This window comes from Pan troglodytes, chromosome 13 (assembly GCF_028858775.2).
Source record: "Pan troglodytes isolate AG18354 chromosome 13, NHGRI_mPanTro3-v2.0_pri, whole genome shotgun sequence".
NCBI classification, from domain to species: Eukaryota; Metazoa; Chordata; class Mammalia; order Primates; family Hominidae; genus Pan; species Pan troglodytes.
Genome location: NC_072411.2, coordinates 105,488,234 through 105,509,401, shown reverse-complemented (window position 1 = coordinate 105,509,401; position 21,168 = coordinate 105,488,234). Strand labels below are relative to the sequence as shown.

The 21,168-nt window shown below is 42.0% G+C and overlaps 1 protein-coding gene across 6 annotated transcripts in view; it reads right to left on the bottom strand.

Annotated features, from left to right (window-relative positions):
• Positions 1 to 21,168, bottom strand: part of CYP20A1 (cytochrome P450, family 20, subfamily A, polypeptide 1) — a 66,689-nt gene that overhangs the window by 24,725 nt on the left and 20,796 nt on the right. For 3 of the 6 annotated variants that reach the window (XM_009444035.5, XM_054680093.2, XM_516042.9), the window contains 3 exons: positions 12,689 to 12,856; positions 6,601 to 6,679; positions 499 to 614 (listed from right to left, as the gene is read on the bottom strand). In XM_009444035.5, the coding sequence (XP_009442310.1) occupies positions 499 to 614; positions 6,601 to 6,679; positions 12,689 to 12,856 (363 nt within the window). Of the gene's footprint in view, positions 1 to 498; positions 615 to 2,511; positions 2,535 to 6,600; positions 6,680 to 12,688; positions 12,857 to 21,168 lie in introns of those variants that run through there. The other 3 variants (XM_063791593.1, XM_063791594.1, XM_063791595.1) reach the window with 2 other exon arrangements.

The following is a 21,168-nucleotide window of genomic DNA, read 5'->3' as shown; positions in this document are numbered from 1 at the left end:
GAGACCATCCTGGCCAACAAGGTGAAACTCCGTCTCTACTAAAAATACAGAAAAATTATCTGGGCGTGGTGGTGCGCGTCTGTAGTCCCAGCTACTTGGGAGGCTGAGGCAGGAGAATCGCTTGAACCCAGGAGGTGGAGGTTGCAGTGAGCAGAGATCGTGCCACTGCACTCCAGCCTGGCGACATAGCGAGACTCCATCTCAAAACAACAACAACAACAAAAAACCCAAAAAAACATGTATGATGCTTCTCTTAAGCCACTGAACTCTAGGAGGGTATCTGGATTAAAGTGAATGAAAAGCACACTGTATATATGTGTGATTATCATTATTTTTTATAGATGGCGTCTTGCTATATTGCCCAAGTTGGCCTTGATCTCTTGGGTTCAAGTGATCCTCCCACCTCACCCTCTCAAGTAGCTGGGACTACAGTCATGAGCCATTGTGCCTGGCTCTGGCTTATTTTTTTACCTGATAAACATTTAACAATTATATCACCTGTTGGTCATTAAGGTTCCCTTGTACTAAGGAGTCAATGAAAATATGTTGACTGAAGTTCCTTCCTTTTCGTTCTTTTATGATGTTCCTTAAAACAGACTCCAGTTGCATGAGGGCTTAGAGAAAAAAACAAAATAATTTTAGAATACAAGCATTAGTGGAGACTGAACTTTAAAAAAATAATTCTGTGCAATGTTACTATATGAAGAAAACCTTCAAAGTTAGTAACCAACAACAAAGAAAGCTAATTTATGTTTAAACTCATCATTTTCTTCCTTTTTTGCCAAATTTAACATACATACAAAAAAGTGCACAAAGCATGTAAGTACAGTTTAAGGAATAATTATAAATCACCACCAACCACCTAGGTCAAGAAGTAGAGCAATGCCAGCACTTGACTTTTTCTTTTATTTTTGAGACACAGTCTTGCTCTGTTGCCCAGGCTGCAGTGTAGTGGTGTGATCTTGGCTTACTGCAGCCTTGACTTCCCAGGCTCAGGTGATTCTCCCATCTCAGCCTCCCGAGTAGCTGGGAATACAGACATGCCACCACGCCCAGCTAATTTTTGTATTTTTGGTAGAGACGGGGTTTCACCGCGTTGGCCAGGCCGGTCTCAAACTCCTGGGCTCAAGGAATCCATCCGCCTCGGCCTCTTAAAGTGCTGGGATTACAGGCGTGAGCCACCGCGCCTGGCCTAATACCAGCACTTTAGAGGCCTCCAAACACATAAGCCTTTCTTCTCTGATATCATCCACCTTCCTTCTAAATTCTGTCTTCTTAACTCCATTCCTTCTCCCAAATCAGGAATCACTTATTTAGGGATAGAAACAGATGTGAGATAATCAGAAAAGTAAATTTCTAAAAACCTAAAAGAGGCTGGGCACAGTGGCTCATGCCTGTAATCCCAGCACTTTGGGAGGCCAAGGCAGGTGAATCATGAGGTCAGGAGTTCAAGACCACCCTGGCCAAGATGGCAAAATCCCATCTCTACTAAAAATACAAAAATTAGCTGGGCTCAGTGGCAGGCACCTGTAATCTCAGTTACTCAGGAGGCTGAGGCAGGAGAATCGCTTGAACCTGGGCGGCAGAGGTTGCAGTGAGCCAAGATTGTGCCACTTCACTCCAGCCTGGGCGAGAGAATAAATAAATAAATATTTTATTTATCTCTAAATAAATAAATATTTTATTTATCTCTAAATAAATAAATATTTTATTTATCTCTAAATAAATATTTTATTTATCTCTAAATAAATAAATATTTTATTTATCTCTAAATAAATAAATATTTTATTTATCTCTAAATAAATAAATATTTTATTTATCTCTAAATAAATAAATATATAAAATAAAAACCTAAAAGATATCAATAACTGATATCCAATGGCCCATAAAATTATACACAAATGTTTCAGTCTTCATCTTACTTGACCTATCATATCACTGATGATGTTGATAACGTACTCTCCAAGAAACACTTTTTCTTTTTCTTTTTTTTTTTTGAGACAGAGTGTTCCTCTGTCACCCAGGCTGGGGTGCAGTGGCGCAATCTCAGCTTACTGCAACCTCCGCCTCCCGGGTTCAAACGATTCTCCTGCCTCAGCCTCCTGAGTAGCTGGGACTATAGGCGTGTGCCACCACGCCCGGCTAATTTTTTATATTTTTAGTAGAGACGGGGTTTCACCGTGTTAGCCAGGATGGTCTCCATCTCCTGACCTTGTGATCCGCCCATGTCAGCCTTCCAAAGTGCCGGGATTACAGGCATGAGCCACCACGCCCGGCCAAGAAACACTTTTTCATGTGGTTCCCAGGACTATACTCCCCTAGACTCCACACTTCCCTCCCACTTTACTGCCTGCTCATTCTGTCTCCTTTTTTGATTCTTTTTCAATCTCTTGAATTTCTCAGTAATGAAATGCTCAAGGACAGGGCTGTTTTGGGACCTCTTTCCTTTTTCTATCTATATTCACTACCTGGTGATCTCTAATCTCAAGGCTTTCAGTGCAATATACGTACCGCGCACTTCCAAATCTGTATTTCTAGTCAGGACTTCTTTCTCTTCAGCTCCAGACTCATGTATCTAACTCTAATAACAAACTCAACCTCTGCACTTGGTTGTCTGAAGCATACCAAACACTGAACTCTTGAGCTTTCCCCCAAATCCTGGATCTTCCCATAGTCTTCCCCATCTTATTTCCCGACAACCTCCTTTTGCAACTAGGCCAAAAACCTTGGTGTCTCCCTCTCCCTTATACCCTAATTTTAATCTGTCAGCCAGTGTTGGTAGGTCTACCCTCAAAGTACCAAATTATTTTCTTCCTCCTTTTTTTTTTCTTGTTCTATATTTTCTGTTGCCTGCCACTTGGTCCAAGCCACATTATCTCTCATGCCTGGTTTATTGCAGCAGCCTTCTAACTAGTTTCCCTGCTTTTGCTCTGGACCCATACAGTCTATCATACCAGTCAAAGTGATCCTTTTATAACATAACTCAGATTGTAACTCTGCTCAAAACCTGCCAGTGGCTTCCTACCTCATAGTAACAACCTAGTCACACAATGGTCTGTAAGCCATACAAAACCCATTCCTGTCTCCAGCCTTTCTGACCTCATCTTCTGCTCCTCTTCTCACTCACTTCATTCCAGCCATACTGGCCTTCCTGTTGTACTTCAAATACAGCAGAAGAGTCCTACTTCAAGGACTCTGTAATTACTTTTCCTCTACATGGAATATTCTTCCTTTGAACATCTGGGTATCCACATGTTCTGCATGAGTGGTTTCATCTCTTGCAAGTGTTTACTCAAAAGTCACCTCATCTTGGTGAGGCCTTTCCTAATAATTACTTAAAATTGCAATCTCCCAACCCCCGGCACTCCCTATCCCCTTCTGGTTTTATTTTTGTCTACAGCATTTTTCACCTTTTAATGTACTATTCAGTTTACTTATTTAGATTACTGTCTGTCTCTTCCCACTAGAATGTGGTGCCACAAGGGCAAGAAATTTTGTTTAGGTTCCTCAGCACCTAAAACATGCCAGGATATCACAGATCTACATTAAATATTTATAGAATTGAATCAATATAATACACATTAGTGATTAAAATGAGAAATTATTCCCAGGCACGGTGGCTCACGCCTGTAATCCCAGCACTTTGGGAGGCCGAGGTGGGTGGATCACTTGAAGTCAGGAGTTTGAGACAAGCCTGGCCAACATGGTGAAACCCCGTCTGTACTAAAACTATAAAAATTATTTGAGCACGGCGGCAGGCGTCTGTAATCCCAGCTACTTGGGAGGCTGAGGCCCGAGAATCGTTTGAACCCGGGAGGCAGAGGTTGCAATGAGCTGAGATTGCGCCACTGCAATCTCACCCAGCCTGGGCAATAAAGCGAGATTCAGTCTCAAAAAAAAAAAACAAAAAGAAAAGAAAAGAAAAGAAGAAATTATTAACACTATAAAGAAGTTGTTCCCAGGCTTTGCTGCACATTAGAATCACCTGAGAAGTTTTTTCAAACAACAGTAAAGCACAAGTCACACCTCATATCAATTAAATCTGAATGTTTACAGGTAGGAGTCAGGCTTCAATATTTTTAAAAAGATTCAATGTGTAGCAAAGTTTGGGAACTACTGTTGTACATTCTCAACCCTACAAGTACAGTAGAATAATCTGGAGAGCCTTTACAAAAATACCTGATGCCCACGACACCCTGATCTCAGATTCTGAATAAACTGGTCTAGGATAAGGTCTGATCTTCAGGTTTTGTGCTATAAGTTCTCCAACTGATTCTAATGTGCAAAGCAGGTTGGGAATTAAACAAAGGAAGCTCTGATCCAGTCATGGGATCCCATTTTTATAAATACTAGAACATAATCATTTCTAATAAAAGCTCAAATTTGATTTATGCCCATGTTACAGCCCAAGGAACACATTATGCCAGACAATTTATTTAGAATCAAAGAATATAAATTATTTTCATTTCATGTTAATTTAACCAATATTTCTGAAATACATTTTTTATCAAGGGGAATTAATCCAAATGCATTGATCAAGATAATCATAATGGTCATAAAAACAAGATAGCAGGAAATGTGTCAATTAAACTGGCTTTTTTTTTTCTTTTTTTACTTCTGTTGGACCAAGAAAATCACTAAAACAGTAAGCTAATGAGGACAGGGATTTTTGTCTCCTGTGCACAGAATAGGGCCTAGCACAGCCTCAATAAATGTTTGTTGAAAGGGTGAAGAAAGAGAATCCTGTGAAGCAATACTATAATGTATAGAAAACAATCCAGTATTCTAATGCAGCCTCTGTATTTTAATTTATCCTGCATGCTTCCAAAAAAATGAATTGAGGTAGCTTAGAATAAAGGTATTGGCCGGGCGTGGTGGCTCACACCTGTAATCCCAGCACTTTGGGAGGCTGAGGCGGGCTGATCACCCAAGGTCAGGAGTTCAAGACCAGTCTGGCCAACATGGTGAAACCCCATCTCTACTGAAAATACAAAAATGAGCCGGGCATGTGGCAGGCGCTTGTAATCCCAGCTACTCAGGAGGCTGAGGCAGAAGAATCGCTTGAATCCAGGAGGCAGAGGTTGCAGTGAGCCGTGACCGCACCACTGCACTCCAGTCTGGGCAACAGAGTGAGACTCTGTCTCAAAAAAAAAAAAAAATTTATTTAAAAAAAAAGTATTAAAGCTTTATAATTGTTCAACCACTGACAGAGAATACAGAACAAAAAAATAATAAGGGAGAATAATTAATTTGGGGGTACTACATTACATTAAAATTGCTATTTTTCTGTGTAAATTGTATAAAGTTGAAATCAATGCCAAACAACATTGAAAATATTTTTATTCAATGTTATAATGGCAAGAATTTTTTAGGTTGCTAATTTTTTATTTTTTATTTTTTGGAGATAAGAGTCTCACTCTCTCACCAAGGCTGGAGTGCAGTGGCACGATCTCAGCTCACTGCAACTTCTGCCTCCAGGGTTCAAGCGGTTCTCATGCCTCAGCCTTTTGAGTAGCTGGGATTACAGGTGTGCGCTGCTGCACCCGGCTAATGTTTTGTATTTTTTTAGTAGAGGTAGGGTTTCACTATGTTGGCCAGATTGGTCTCGAACTCCTGGCCTCAAGTAATCTGCCTACCTCAGCCTCCCAAAGTGCTGGGATTGCAGGTGTGAGCTACCGCACTGGGCCTATGTTGCTAATTTTTTTAAATTTTTTGAGATGGGGTCTCTCACTACATTGCCCAGGCTGGTCTCAAAATCCTGAGCTGAAGTGATCCTCTCATCTCAGCCTCCCAAGTAGCTGGGACTACAGGCATGTGCTGCCATGGCTGCCATTTTTTATAAATATCCGTAATATTTAATCATGTTGACATTTCCCTACTAATTCCTATAATGTTGAACCTTTAGTTTGTTCCTGGTTTTCTACTTGCAGAAACAGTACTACAAAAATATCTTCATGAATATTGTCTTCTTTCATATAATTTCATCCATTATTTATGGTTCTTAGTGTGCATTATTAAACTGCTTTCTTAAGATTGTACACTTATACTTTCCATTAATCCTGTAGAGTATACCAGCTCTACAACACTCTCATTCTGCAGTCAGTGCTAGAGTTTCTTTTACTAACTTATTTTTCCTCGCTTCTGTTAAAGAAAACTTTCATTGTAGAAAATATAGAAAAAAGCATAAAGAAAGAAAATAAAAATAGGCTGGGCACAGTGGCACATGCCTGTAATCCCAGCACTTTGGGAGGCCAAGGCAGGCAGATCACAAGGTCAAGAGATCGAGACCATCCTCGCCAACAGGGTGACACCCTGTCTCTACTAAAAATACAAAAATTAGCTGGGCGTGGTGGCACCCACCTGTGGTCCCAGCTACTCGGGAGGCTGAGGCAGGAGAATTGCTTGAACCTGGGAGGCGGAGGTTGCTGTGGCTGAGATCGCACCACTGCACTCCAGCCTGGCAACAGAGCGAGACTCTGTCTCAAAAAAAAAAAAAAGAAAATATAAATGACCTTTAATCTCACTATTCAGAGATTACTTTATTAAAACTGGGGCACATTTATTTTTTGTCCTCACTAAAAATTAAGTGACCAAACTTACCATCTTCATATTGTTTTTTCCGAGTCGTATTTTTATCAAGTGACCCATCTAGAAAGCCTTTTCCAATCTCAGACCAAACCTGAAAATAGGTAAATATACATAACTATTATCTAATAGGTAGAATTTTAAAAATAATACAGAGCAATGTAACCTAATGACTTAGGAACTCTTTAACTCTTTTTTTTTTTTTTTTTTTTTTTTGAGTCAGGGTTCCGGCTCTGTCACCCAGGCTAGAGTGCTGGATTGCAATGGCACGATCATAGCTCACTGCAACCTCCACCTCCCAGGCTCAAGCCATTCTCCCACCTCAGCCTCCCAAGTAGCTGGGACTACAGTTGTGTGCCACCAACGCCAGCTAATTTTTCTATTTTTTGTAGAGACGGGTTTCACCATGTTTCTCAGCTGTTCTTGAACTCCTGAGCTCAAGTGATCTTCTCATCTCAGTCTCCCAAAGTGTTGGGATTACAGGCGTGAGCCACCTACCCAGCAGGAACTCTTCTCACCAACAAATCTAATAATTAAACTGTCCCTCTCAACTGGCTGCACAATCCTTTACTCCACAGTTTCAGAGGGGAGGGTACAAATATATTTTGATGACTTCAGTCAAGGCACTTTCAAACTAATAAGAAGTGGAAAGTGAAAAATTCCTTTTCTATAAAAGGAGTAGGGAGAAGAAAAAGGACACAGCAGTAGAGTCAATCCTCATTTTTTCTTCCCCCACGCCGAGACAGAGTCTCACTGTGTTGCCTAGGCTGGAGTGCAGTGGTGTGATCTCGGCTGACTGCAACTTCCACCTCCCGAGTTCAGGCAATTCTCCCAGCCTCAGCCCCCTGAGTAGATGGGATTACAGGTGCCCGCCACCACGCCCAGCTAATTTTTGTATTTTTTAGTAGAGATGGGGTTTCCAGACTGGTCTTGAACTCTTGACCTCAGGTGATCCACCCACCTCAGCCTCCCAAAGTGCTGGGATTACATGTGTGAACCACTGCGCCCAGCCCTCATTTTTGTATTATACTGGCATAAGTGTAAAAATAAAATTCACAGGTAATTACAAATTTCTGTTTCACCTGTAATATTGATAAACATTGGCTGAGGTAAAGAAAAAGGTTAAAAGTCTGAGATTTGGATATGATAAGCAGCAGAATAGGCTTCCAAATTTTCACAATTTGGTCAATAGCCCCTGAAAAAACTTTAACCTGATTTTAATTCAAAAGTTCTAAAAAGAATTTAGGGAAAGAACACAACACTTATTAAACAATGGCTAAATACTGTATTTGAAAAACAATAGATTTTTTAAAGTCCTCAATTCTTACCTTAAATGAAAATATTTCAGATTACTTAAATGTTAAAAAATCAAACTATTGGCCAGGTGCGGTGGCTCAAGCCTGTAATCCTAGCACTTTGGGAGGCCGAGGGGGGCGGATCACGAGATCAGGAGTTCGAGACCATCCTGGCCAACATGGTGAAACCCCATCTGTACTAAAAATACAAAAAAATTAGCCGGGCGTGGTGGTGGGCACCTGTAGTCCCAGCTACTTGGGAGGCTGAGGCAGGAGAATGGCGTGAACCCGGGAGGCGGAGCTTGCAGTTAGCCGAGATGGCGCCACTGCACTCCAGCCTGGGGGACAGAGCCAGACTCCGTCTCAAAAAAAAAAAAAAAAAAAAAAATATATATATATATATATATACACACACACATACATATATATACATATACATATATATATATATACACTCAAACTATTAAAACTACTGTAAAAATGAATAGTAGGCCGAGTGGAGTGGCTCACACCCATAATCCCAGCACTTTGGGAGGTCAAGGTGGGCAGATTGCTTGGGCTAAGGAGTTCGAGAACATGGTGAAAACCTGTCTCTACAAAAAATACAAAAAATACAAAAAATTAGCCAGGCGTGGTGGTGAGCATCTGTGGTCCCAGCTACTCAGGAGGGTGAGGTGGAAGGATAGCTTGAGTCTGGGAGGTGAAGGCTGCAGTGAGCTGAGACTGAGGCACTGCAGCCTAAAAAAAAAAAGAAAAAAAAAGTAAATATTTATATAAGACCCTTAAAGTTCAAAAGCAGTTTCTAAACATGACAGAACACAAGGCACAAATTCACAATGAAAGAGTTAAATTGATTTAGCTACATAAAAACATTAACATTTGTGATACTGAAAAAGTATCACAAAACTTTTATTTACTATAAATAAATGTAAAAGGAAATGAAAACTGAGATTAGAAATAAAGAGCTGTTCTAGATTAGTATGAAAAAGCAACACAAAAATAGAAATATAGGCAAAACGGCCAGGTGGGCCTAAAATCCCAGCTGTTTGGGAGGCTAAGGTCAGAGGATCCCTTGAGCCCAAAAGTTTGAGACCAGTCTGGGCAACATGGTGATACTGTGTCACAAAAAAGTAAATAAAATAATGAAGAAATATAGGCAGAGGACATAAAAAAAACCCAAGTGTTTAACAAAAGTATAAAAATATGATTTTTGGTTTTTTGTTTTTAAGACAGGGTCTGGCTCTGTCTCCAAGGCTGGAGTGCCATGGCACAATCATGGCTCACTACAACCTCCACCTTCTGGGCTCAAGCAATCCTCTGGCCTCAGCCTCACAAGCAGTTGGGACTAAAAGAATGTACTACCACATGCAGCAAATTTTCCTGTCGTTTTTTTTTTTTTGGCAAAGATGGGGTTTTGTCATGTTGCCCAGGCTGGTCTTAAACTCCTGGGCTCAAGTAATCCTCCTGCTTTAGCTTCCCAAAGTGCAAGGATTATAGGGGTGAACCACTGCACCAAGGCAAAAAGATGTTTAACCTCACAAGTAATAAAAGAATTACACAACATGGGCATGGTGGCTCACGCCTGTAATCCCAGCACTTTGGGAGGCTGAGGTGGGCAGATCACCTGAGGTCAGGAGTTCGAGACCAGCCTGGCCAACATGGTGAAACCCCATCTCTACTAAAAATACAAAAATTACCTGGGCGGGGTGACAAGCACCTATAATCCCAGCACTTTGGGAGGCCGAGGCAGGTGGATCACTTGAGATCAGGAGAGCGAGACCAGCTGGTCAGCATGGTGAAACCCCATCTCTACTAAAGGTACAAAAATTTGCCAGGTGTGGTGGTGGGCACCTGTAATCCCAGCTACTGGGGAGGCTGAGGCAGGAGAATCGCTTTAACCCGGGAGGTGGAGGTTGCAGTGAGCCGAGATTGCACCATTGCATTCTAGCCTGTGCGATAAGAGCGAAACTCCGTCTCAAAAAAAAAAAAAAAAAGAACTATATATTTCAATCATAAAATGTTATTTTTGGCTTACTGGATAGGCAAAAATTTTGTTTTTTGAGACAGGGTCTCACTCTATCATCCAGGCTGGAGTGCGGTGGTGTGATCCTCCTGGGCTCAAGTGATCCTCCCCTCAGTCTCCTGAGTAGCTGGGACTACAGGCGTGCATGCCACCACACTTCACTAATTTAAAAAAAAAAAAAAAAAAAAATTGGAGACAGGGGTCTCACTGTGTTGCCCAGGCTGGTCTTGAACTTCTAGGCTCAAGTAATCCTCCTGCCTTGGCTTCCCAAAGTGCTAGGATTACAGGCATGAGCTATCGTACCTGGCCTAGAAAGGCAAATATTTAAGGACCAACAATTCTAAATGTTGTCAAAAGTACAGGGTAAGAGCACACTAATATTGGTGGAAAAATACTTGGGACAATGTTTGTAGGGGGCAGTTAGGACATACAATATGCAACTGAAGGAAAGATGTATGTTTTTTCACATTTTAACACCTGTGAAATCAGTATGCATCTTACAACTGATGACATCTCCCAACTGTTTTCATCTAAGTAGCAGTCATGATGCAGTCGTCATTGGCTCTGAATTCACAAATTGGTTATTACTCCTGGTGGCATGACTGGACAATGGCCATCCCTTGGTATTTCAGACATTAAAAGATCATTTCAGGGGTGGGCAGGAGGGTAAGAAATCACTTAATGGGTACAATGTACATTATTTGGGTGATGGATACACTAAAAGCCCTGACTTCACCACTACACAATCTATGCATGTAATAAAATTATACATATAACCCATAAATTTATACAAATAAAAAAAAAATCTTTGAAAGCCCACTCTGGTGGCAAGGCTGTGGATGTAAAAAAAAAAAAAAAAAAAAAAAAAACAAATAATTTGAGGAAGAATAAGTCCTGTTTATAGTCTGAAAAGTTTCCTTTGACAGCTTTTAGTAATATTAAGAAAACATCACATTCTTGCCAAAAATATGTATTTTGAATCTACTCATGAAATATCAGACGAACTCAAATTGAGGGATAGTCTACAAAATAACTGTCCTGTACTATCCAAAAATGTAAAGGTCTAGAAATGAAGAAAAGCTGAGGAACTGTTCCAGATTAAAGAGATCTGATATCTAAAAGTACTGAGTGATCATGAATTGGGTCCTGGAATTGGAGGGGAGGAGACTGAGAATCCACAAGATTATTATTGATACAACCAAAGAAACTTGATAACTATGTTGTCACTACATAAGAGAATATCCTTGCTAGTAGGAAATATCAATTGCAATATTTAGAGGAAAACAGGCAAAATGTTCAATTTACTCTCAAATGGTTTGAGGAAAGGGGGAGGAATGGATGGATAGATAGATAGATGGATAGATAAAGATAGAAGATGAATGACAAAAGCATGTGGAGCAAGATGTAAACAACTGCTGAACCTGGGTGAAGGATATATGGGAGGGAGGGAGTTCCTTGTATTAACTGTAACTTTTCTGGAAGTTTGAAATTATTTCTATTTTGAGGTTATAAGAAAGGAAAGAAAAAAAACATCAGCATAAAAATATGCAGGATAAATATCAGCAACTGGAAGAAAATCCTGGAAACAGCGGTGAGATCGCTCTTTTTTTTTTTTTTTTTTTTGAGATGGACTCTTGCTCTGTAGCCCAGGCTGGAGTGCCAGTGGTGCAATCTCAGCTCACTGCAACCTCCAGCTCCCGGGTTTGGGTGGTTCTCTGCCTCAGCCTCCCAAGTAGCTGGGATTATAGGCTCCTGCCACCATGCCCAGCAAATTTTTGTATTTTTTAGTAGAGACGGGGTTTCACCATCTTGGCCAGTCTGGTCTTGAACTCCTGACCTTGTGATCCACCTGCCTCGGCCTCCCAAAGTGCTGAGATTACAGGCGTGAGCCACCACGCCCGGCCAAGATCTTTCTTTTTTTTTTTTGGAGTGAGACAAGAGTCTCACTCCATCACCCAGAGCTGAAGTGCAGTGGTGCGGTCTTGGCTCACTATAACCTCTGCCACCTGGGTTCAGGCAATTCTCGTGCCTCAGCCTCCCAAGTAGCTTGAATTACAGGCGCAAGCCACCATGCCTGGCTAGTTTTTCTTATTTTCAGTAGAGACGGGGTTTTGCCACATTGGCCAGGCTGGTCTCAAACTCCTGATCTCAAGTGATCTGCCTGCCTCGGCCTCCCAAAGTGCTGGGATTACAGGTGTGAGCCACCACAACCAGCCAAGCCTTGTTCTTGATAGGCAACAACCTGCATTATTAAACTACCCAGTATGATGAAATAATTGTTTAATTTATTATTATTATTTTTTAGAGACAGGGTCTCACTCTTGTCTCCCAGGCTGGAGTGCAGTGCTGCAATCGTAGCTCTCTGTAGCCTTGAACTCCTGGGTTCAAGTAATCAATCCCTCCTGCCTCAGCCTCAGTAGCTGGGACAATAGGCACATGCCACCATGCCTGGCTAATGATGAAAGAATAATTTTATTTATTTATTTGAGACAAAGTCTTACTCTGTCACTGAGGCTGGAGTGCAGTGGCATGATCTTGGCTCACTGTGACCTCCACCTCCCAGGTTCAAGCGATTCTCATGCCTCAGCCTCCTGAGTAGCTGGGATTACAGGCACCCACCACCACACCCAGCTGATTTTTGTATTTTTAGTAGAGACAGGTTTTTACCATGTGGGGCAGGCTGGTCTTGAACTCCTTACTGCAGCCTCCCAAAGTGCTGGGATTACGGGTGTGAGCCGCCGTGCCCAGCCTGAAAGAGTAATTTTAAATTTAGCCCCAGACTTACTGTGCCATGATTCTTCTGGAAGCGAATGACTTCCTGATCATCTTCAAATGTACTACCCATTACCATCTGTGTAACAGACTTCATAGCAAAACCAAGCATATGCTGGCTGAGGGGCACGTGCTGGGTCTCTGGGTAGGAGAGCCATTTATCTAATAATTCTTCTGAAAGCTGAAAGAGAACAGAAAAGCACAATGATTACTGTTTCTTCTTTCTAAATCTCAGAAAATGTTACTAAGTAGATTCATTTAATGGCAAACAGTTAAACTCTGTAACCAAAGTTAACATTCAGGTACGAATCTGTCAGACTAACACTAGCTCCACCTATAATTGCATCCTCAATGGTTCAGGTTCAGCTTCTGGCAAAGGGCTGATATGTAAAACAAAACAGAACCACTATCACGACAATAAAAACAGAAAATATAAATTAAAAACTCAAAGATAGAAAAAACTTAAACCCAATGGAAATTAAAAGACCATACTCTTGGTATCTAATTAAAAATAATGAAAAGTCTGCCACAGAATGCCTGTGACATAATAATCAATAAACATATGAATATATATAAAAGTCCTAAACATACTTCAGTGACAGAAACCTCTCAGAGTCTCTTTGTCATTCCTTCCTTCACCAAATATTTATTAAATACCTATGGAATAAAAACAGAGTCTAGTAAAAAGATTACAAACAAGCTTTAGGCCGGGCACGGTGGTTCATACCTGTAATCCTAGCACTTTGGGAGGCAAAGGTGGGTGGATCACCTGAAGTCAGGAGTTGAGACCAGCCTGGCCAACATGGTAAAGCCCTATCTCTACTAAAAATACAAAAATTAGTCAGGTGTGGTGGTGCACGCCTGTAATCCCAGCTACTCAGGAGGCTGAAGCAGGAGAATAGCTTGAATCTGGGAGACCGGGGCTGCAATGAGCCAAGATCATGCCACCGCACTCCAGCCTGGGTGAAAGAGCGAGACTCTGTCTCAAAAAACCAACCAACCAAACAAACAAAAAACATTTGTAGATGTAATTAAATTAAGGATCTGTAATGAGATCATCCTGGATTTACGATAGAATCAAAATCCCTTATCTTTATATAAAATAAAGGTAGAAGGAAAATTTAAGACATAGATACACACAGAAAGTAAAGAGCTCTGAAAGAAAGACACAGAAAATGAATAACAGAATGTGGGTGCATGACAAATGAATAATTAGTGTACAAAATCAAAGTATAAAGGTGGGAGAGAGAATATGGAGTTAGTAAGGCCCTGGCATTGTTGAGTAATTGGTAAAAGTTATCACTGACATTAGATTATAATAAGCCAAGAATGCCTATTGTAATCTCTAGGGCAGCGGTTCTCAACCAGGGTGATTTTGTCTCCAAAGGACATTCAGAAATGTTTGGAAACATTTTTTGATTGTCACAACTGGGGTAAGGTGCTACTGGCATCTAGAGGTAAAAGCCACAGATGCTACTAAATATCCTACCATGCACAGGATAGCCCTCTACAATAAATAATCACAGGCCTAAGTTTGAATACTGCCAAAAGTGAAAAGTCCTACTCTAAACAAATATTAAAATAGTTAAAATATGTAACTAATAAGCTAACAGAGAAAATGGAATACTCAAAAATATTTTATTATTTCTAAAGAAGGCATGAAAGAGGTCGGGCGCAGTGGCTCACTCCTGTAATCTCAGCACTTTGGGAGGCCGAGGTGGGAAGATCACAAGGTCAGGAGATCAAGACCATCCTGGCTAACATGGTGAAACCCCATCTCTACTAAAAATACCAAAAATTAGCCGGGTGTGGTGGCAAGCACCTGTAGTCCCAGCTACTTGGGAGGCTGAGGCAGGAGAATGGCATGAACCCAGGAGGCAGAGCTTGCAGTGAGCCGAGATTGCACCACTGCACTCCAGCCTGGGCGACAGAGTGAGACTCCGTCTAAAAAACGAAAGAAAGGAAATATAAAAAAATATAAAAGTATAAAAGAGGTAGCTCAAATAGAAAACAAGTAGCAAATGGTATACAAAGAGTAAAATTTAAACCCATATGCATCAGAAATTTCATTAGCTATAAATGAACAGAATATTTCAATTAAAAGATTAAAATAGGCTGGATTAAAAAAATACAACTATATACTAGTCCCAGGAGAAATCCTCCAATTATGATGACAGAGAGGTTGAAAGTAAAATAATGAAAAACAATAAAACATTAAACACTAACTGAAAGAAAGCTAGTGGAGTTAATATCAGGAAAAATAAACTTTATGGCAAGAAAGATTACTAGAGATAAAGAGGGATATTTCATAACGACAAAGTAGTCAGTACCAAGAATATATAATAAGACTAAGTTGGAAAACATTCAATGTCCTAACTTCCAAACATATAAACCAAAAACTGACAGAGGCTAGACACAGTGGCTCATGCCTGTAATCCCAGAGCTTTAGGAGGCTAAAGTGGGAGGACTATTTGAGGCCAGGAGTTTGAGACAAACCTGGGCAACATAGTGATACCTCAATTCTACAAAAAAAATTAAAAGTTAGCTAGGCATGGGGGTGCACACCTGTACCAGCTACTTGGGAGGATCGCTTGAGTCCAGGTGTTCAAGGCTGCACTGAGCCATGATCACACTACTGCATTCCAGCCTGGGTGACAGAGCAAGACCTGTCTCTAAAACAAAAACAAAACACCCACGCCCCCCACACAAAAACCTGACAGAGCTCAACAGAGCTAAAATAAAAAATACACAAATCCACAATTACAGAGGAAGAAAACTCCTCTTAGCAGCTAAAAAGAACAAGCGTATAAAAAAGATCAACAACAGTAACAGAGCACACCATTTTATTTACCAAAAACAACCATATGCAGGGACACAGAGCAAGTCTCAAAGACATTTCAAAGGATTGAAATCATTGGTTCTCTGCCATTAGTGCAATTCAGCTAGAAATCAATACAAAACAGATAACTAGAAAAATTCTACCTTTCTGGAATTTAAGCACTATACTTGTAGATAACCCTTAAGCTAAAGAAGAAAGCACAATGGAAATTAGAAACTATTTTGAACTAAATGATAATGGGAATATAGCACATCAAAACTTGCATACGGGCCGGGCGCGGTGGCTCACGCCTGTAATTCCAGCATTTTGGGGGGCCGAGGTGGACAGATCATGAGGTCAGGACATCGAGACCATCCTGGCCAACATGGTGAAACCCATTCTCTACTGAAAATACAAAAATTAGCCAGGCCTGGTGGCAGGCGCCTGTAATCCCAGCTACTCGGGAGGCTGAGGCAGGAGAATCACTTGAACCACGGAGTCGGAGGTTGCAGTGAGCCGAGATCGCGCCACAACACTCCAGCCTGGCGACAGAGGGAGACTCCGCCTAAAATTAAAAAAAAAAAAAAAAAAAAAAGCCAGGCGCAGTGGCTCACGCCTGTAATCCCAGCACTTTGGGAGGCCGAGGTGGGCTGATCACCTGAGGTCAGGAGTTCGAGACCAGCCTGGCCAACGTGGTGAAATCCCGTCTCTACTAAAAATACAAAAATTATCCGGGCATAGTGGCAGGAGCCTGTAATCCCAGCTACTAGGGCGGCTGAGGCAGGAGAATTGCTTGAACCCAGGAGGCGGAGGTTGCAGTGAGCCGCGCCACTGCACTCCAGCCTGGGGGACAAGAGCAAGACTTCGTCTCAAAAAAAACAAAAAACAGAAAACAAAAAGCACTTGCCGGGCACAGTGGCTCTCGCCTGTAATTCCAGCACTTTGTGAGGTCGAGGCGGGCGGATCACGAGGTCAGGAGATTGAGATCATCCTGGCTAACATGGTGAAACCCCATCTCTACTAAAAATAGCAGGGCGTGGTGGCAGGCACCTGTAGTCCTAGCTACTCACGAGGCTGAAGCAGGAGAATGGCGTGAACCCGGGAGGCGGAGCTTGCAGTGAGCCGAGATCGCGCCAGTGCACTCCAGCCTGGACGAGAGTAAGACTCCGTCTCAAAAAAAACAAAAAACAAAAAACAACAACAACAACAAAAACTTGTATATGACAGAAATATAGAGGGAAATGTATAGACTTAAATTCATATATTGGGAGGGAAAGCACTGTTTATTAACGATCTAAGCAATCATCTCAAGAAACTAGAAAAAGAATAGCAAGTTAACCAATGAAAGCAGAAGGAAGGAAATAAACATAAGAGCATAAACAAAATTAGAAAACAAATATAATATATAGAGAAAAAAGTTGGTTCATGTAAAAAAATTTAACAAAATTCGAAGACACTATATCAGTTACAAATGTATTGCCCCGACCTATAAATTCATTCTTTCTGCCTCGCTGTTAATAGACTTGCAGGTCTGGCATGGTGGTGTACATCTGTAATCCCAGCACTTTGAGGGGCTGAGGCAGGAGGATCACTTGAGGCCAGGAGTTTGAGGCCAGACTTGGCAACATAGTGAGACCACCATCTCTAATTTAAAAATAAATAATAAAATAAAATAATATAAAAATCGACTTGGGTCCTTTACATATTTTTCCTTTGCCACCTGGCATGATGTTAAGCTTTCTCAGTATAAGGTGCTAGAAAGACATTTGTAAGAAGAGTTTTGCTTCTTTGTTCCCCTGCTTGTCACAGAGCAGGCCACTGTGATGTCTGAAGCTTTCCAGTGTCAGGGTCCTGCAGTGCACTGGAAAGCAGTCAGCAGCTTCCCCCATCAGCCCTCCCCTTGGATGCTTTTGTAAGAGATGTCCTCCAACCCTGCAGCACCTCCTGCAGCATGGAGTGGCCAGCAGCTTGCCCTGCCAACTCCCCGAAAACAGTTGTGCCTCAGGTGAGACACCTCTCCATGAACAGCTTTCCCCACCACCCTAGAGGACAGCATACTAGAGGACAAATTTCCAACCAGGTCCAAAGGGCAGATTTGCAACAAGTTTTGCTAATATGGCACCATAGCAACCCCTCTGCCATTCACAGCAGCTGTGGCTCCTCCAAGAAGCCTGAATCTGAGTCCTGAGGAAGAGGAGTCTTCTTAGTGCCCTCTGTCTTGGCTCTGGGGTTTGTGACTGTTCCTTATATCTGCTATTCCTTTTTTTTTTTTTTTTAGGTGACAAAGGAGCCCAGGAGCTACAGGATGCAGTGCGCAGTGATCATGCCACTGCACTCCAGCCCAGGCTGGAGTGATCACTGAGCACTGCATCCTGTAGCTCCTGGGCTCAAGGGATCCTCCCATCCTCCTGCCTTGCCTCCTGAGTAGCTGGAACTATAGGCATGCACTACCATACCCAGCTAATATATATTTTTAAATTTTTCTTTGTAGAGACAGGGTCTTGCCATTTTGCCCAGGATGGTCTTAAACTTCTGAACTCAAGCAATCCTCCCACCTCAGCCTCTCCAAGTGCTGGGATTATAAGCATAAGTTACTGTGCCCAGCTGTATTCCTATATTCTTTAGAGTTCTCCTTAGAGTAGCCCCTATTATAATTCTTTATTTTTTTTTATTTTTGTAGAGGTGGGGTCTCACTATGTTGCCCAGGTGGGTCTTGAACTCCTGGACTCAGGCAATCCTCCCACCTTGGCCTCCCACAGTGCTGGGATTACAGATGTGAGCCACCATGCTCAGCCTATAATTCTTTATATAAAACTTTCTCTGTTCAAATAATTATATGCCTTCTCTCTCCCAATGGACCCATACAGATAAAGACCTCTGGAAACACTAATCAAGAAAAAAGAGAAAAAAAGAATAAGAAAAAAGAGAGAGAGAAAGCACTATGAATCTTAAAGACGTTAAATATATAATGGAATGTTTGGCAATAAAGCAGGAAAACAAACTAAAAATCTTAAAGTTGGAAAAAAGGAAATAAATTATCATTAATCTCAGATACCAGCTGGGCTTGGTAGCCCATGCTAGTAATCCTAGGTCTTTGGGAGGCCAAGGACAGATGATGGCTTGAAGTCAGGAGTTCAAGGCCAGGGTGGGCAACAAAATGAGACCCTCTCTCTACCAAAAACAAATTTTAAAAATTAGCTGGCCATGGTGGCACACACCTGTAATCCTAGCTACTTGGGAGGCTGAGGCTGGAGGATCACTTGAGCCGAGGTGTAGGAAGGTGTATTAAGGTATGACTGTGCCACTGCACTCCAGTCTGGGTGACAAAGCGAGACCCTGTCTCTAAAAATTAAAAACAGGCCAGATGCGGTGGCTCACGCCTGTAATCCCAGCATTTTGGGAGGCCGAAGCAGATGGATCACCTGAGGTCAGGAGTTCAAGACCAGCCTGGCCAACATGGTGAAACTCCGTCTCTACTAAAAATATATAATTAGCCGGGCGTCGTGGCACACGCCTATACTTCCAGCTACTTGGGAGGCTGAGGCACAAGAACTGCTTGAACCCGCGAGGTGGAGGTTGTGATGAGCAGAAATTGCGCCACTGCACTCTAGCCTGGACGACAGAGTGACACTGTCTCAAAAAATAAATAAATAGGCTGGGCACAGTGGCTCACATCTGCAATCCCAGCACTTTGGGAGGCCAAGGCATGTGGCTCACCTGAGGTCAGGAGTTCAAGACCAGCCTGACCAACATGGTGAAACCCTGTCTCTACTAAAAATACAAAATTTAGCTGGGCATGGTGGTCGGTGCCTGTAATCCCAGCTACTCAGGAAGCTGAGGCTGAAGAATCACTTGAACTTGGGAGGTGGAGGTTGCAGTGAGCTGAGATAGTGCCACTGCACTCCAGCCTGGATGACAGAGTGAGACTCTGTCTCAAAAAAAAAATAAAAGGATATGCCTGTAATCCCAGCACTTTGGGAGGCTGAGGTGGGCAGATCACGAGGGCAGGAGTTCGAGACCAGCTTGGCCAACATGGTGAAACCCCGTCTCTACTAAAAATACAAAAATTAGCCGGGTTCAAGCAATTCTTCTGCCTCAGCCTCCCAAGTAGCTGGGACTACAGGCATGTGCCACCACGCCTGGCTAATTTTTGTATTTTTTGTAGAGATGGGGTTTCACCATATTGGCCAGGCTGGTCTCGAACTCCTGACCTCGTGATCTGCCCGCCTTGGCCTCCCAAAGTGCTGGGATTACAGGCAAAAGCCACTGTGCCCGGCTGCGACTGGGTAATTTATAAAGAACGCATGGTGCCAGGTGCCTACCTGGCTTCTGATGAGGCCTCAGGAAGCTTATAATCATGGCAGAAGGCAAAGGGGAGGTAGCAGGTCACATGGCAAAAGCAGGAGCAAGAGAGAGGGGGGAAGGTGCCACACACTTTTAAACAACATCTCACAAGAATTCACTACCGTGAGGATAGCACCAAGCCATGAGGACTCCACTCCCATGATCCAATCACCTTCCACCAAGCCCCACCCCCAACACTGGGGATTACAATTCAACATGAGATTTGCGCAGGGACAAATATTCAAACTATATCACTGACTAATGCCTAAATTAAGTACCTGGCTTGTGCTATGGGGTTGACAATACAAACCTAAAGTAAATTTCTCACATAACGACATAGTCTACAAACCAAAACTTAAAAAACCACCTTAATTTGCCTCTGAATGAGTAGGAGGAGAAAACAATGGAATATGGAACAACAGAAAAGACTGAAAGTTTGGAGAACAGAGCCTGTGATAAAAGATTAAGGAAGTCAGAATTACTTAGTTTGAAGCAGAGAAGACAAAATAATTAAGGCTTTTAACAATAATATTATTGAAAAGAAAAAGGTGCTTCTATCATGATTGAAAGCAAGGCAAAGAGAAATGGGCAAAATTCCTGGGGATACACAATTAAATACAAAATTATTTCTTACTGACAAATGTTGGGTATTTAAGCAGAATAGGAAGATTCTGACTGGTGAGTGCTTAAATAGAGGCAACATAACTGCCTCTAGGGAGGAAAATGAGAGGTAACAGGAACAGCTATGGCAAACAAAAAGCAGGCAGCCTGAGAGCTTCAAAGAACACGACGTATGTACAACCAATACAGAACCCTGAGATACAAAACAGGAATGGTAACAATGAGAGAATGGGAATTTGGGTGCACAAGCCTCCTGATAGCCCTGAGAATACTGGCTATCAGTTACAGATGAAAGCTGGAAAAGATAGAAACTAATCAGCAGCAACCATAGGCAAAGGAAGGTCTTGTTCAGTTTGTTTTTAGAAGCAGAAGTGTGCAGAGTAGAACCAATGTATTAATTAATGCTTACAGTGGACTGAGAAAGTCAGTCTCAAGTCTTAAATGGAAAGTGTGATTTTCAGCTAGAACTTCCATATGGGAAAAATGGCATTCAACATTTACTAACCGTTTTTTTTTTTTTTAAACATAGGGTCCTGCTATGTTGCTCAGGCAGGAGTGCAGGGGCTATTCACAGGCACAATTATCACTCACAATACCCTTGAACTCCTGGGCTGATGCGATCCTTCCTCCTGAGTAGTTGGGAATACAGGCATGTGCCACTATGCCCAGCTTCCAAATGTAATTTTTAAAAGTGGATACTGTAAAGGCCT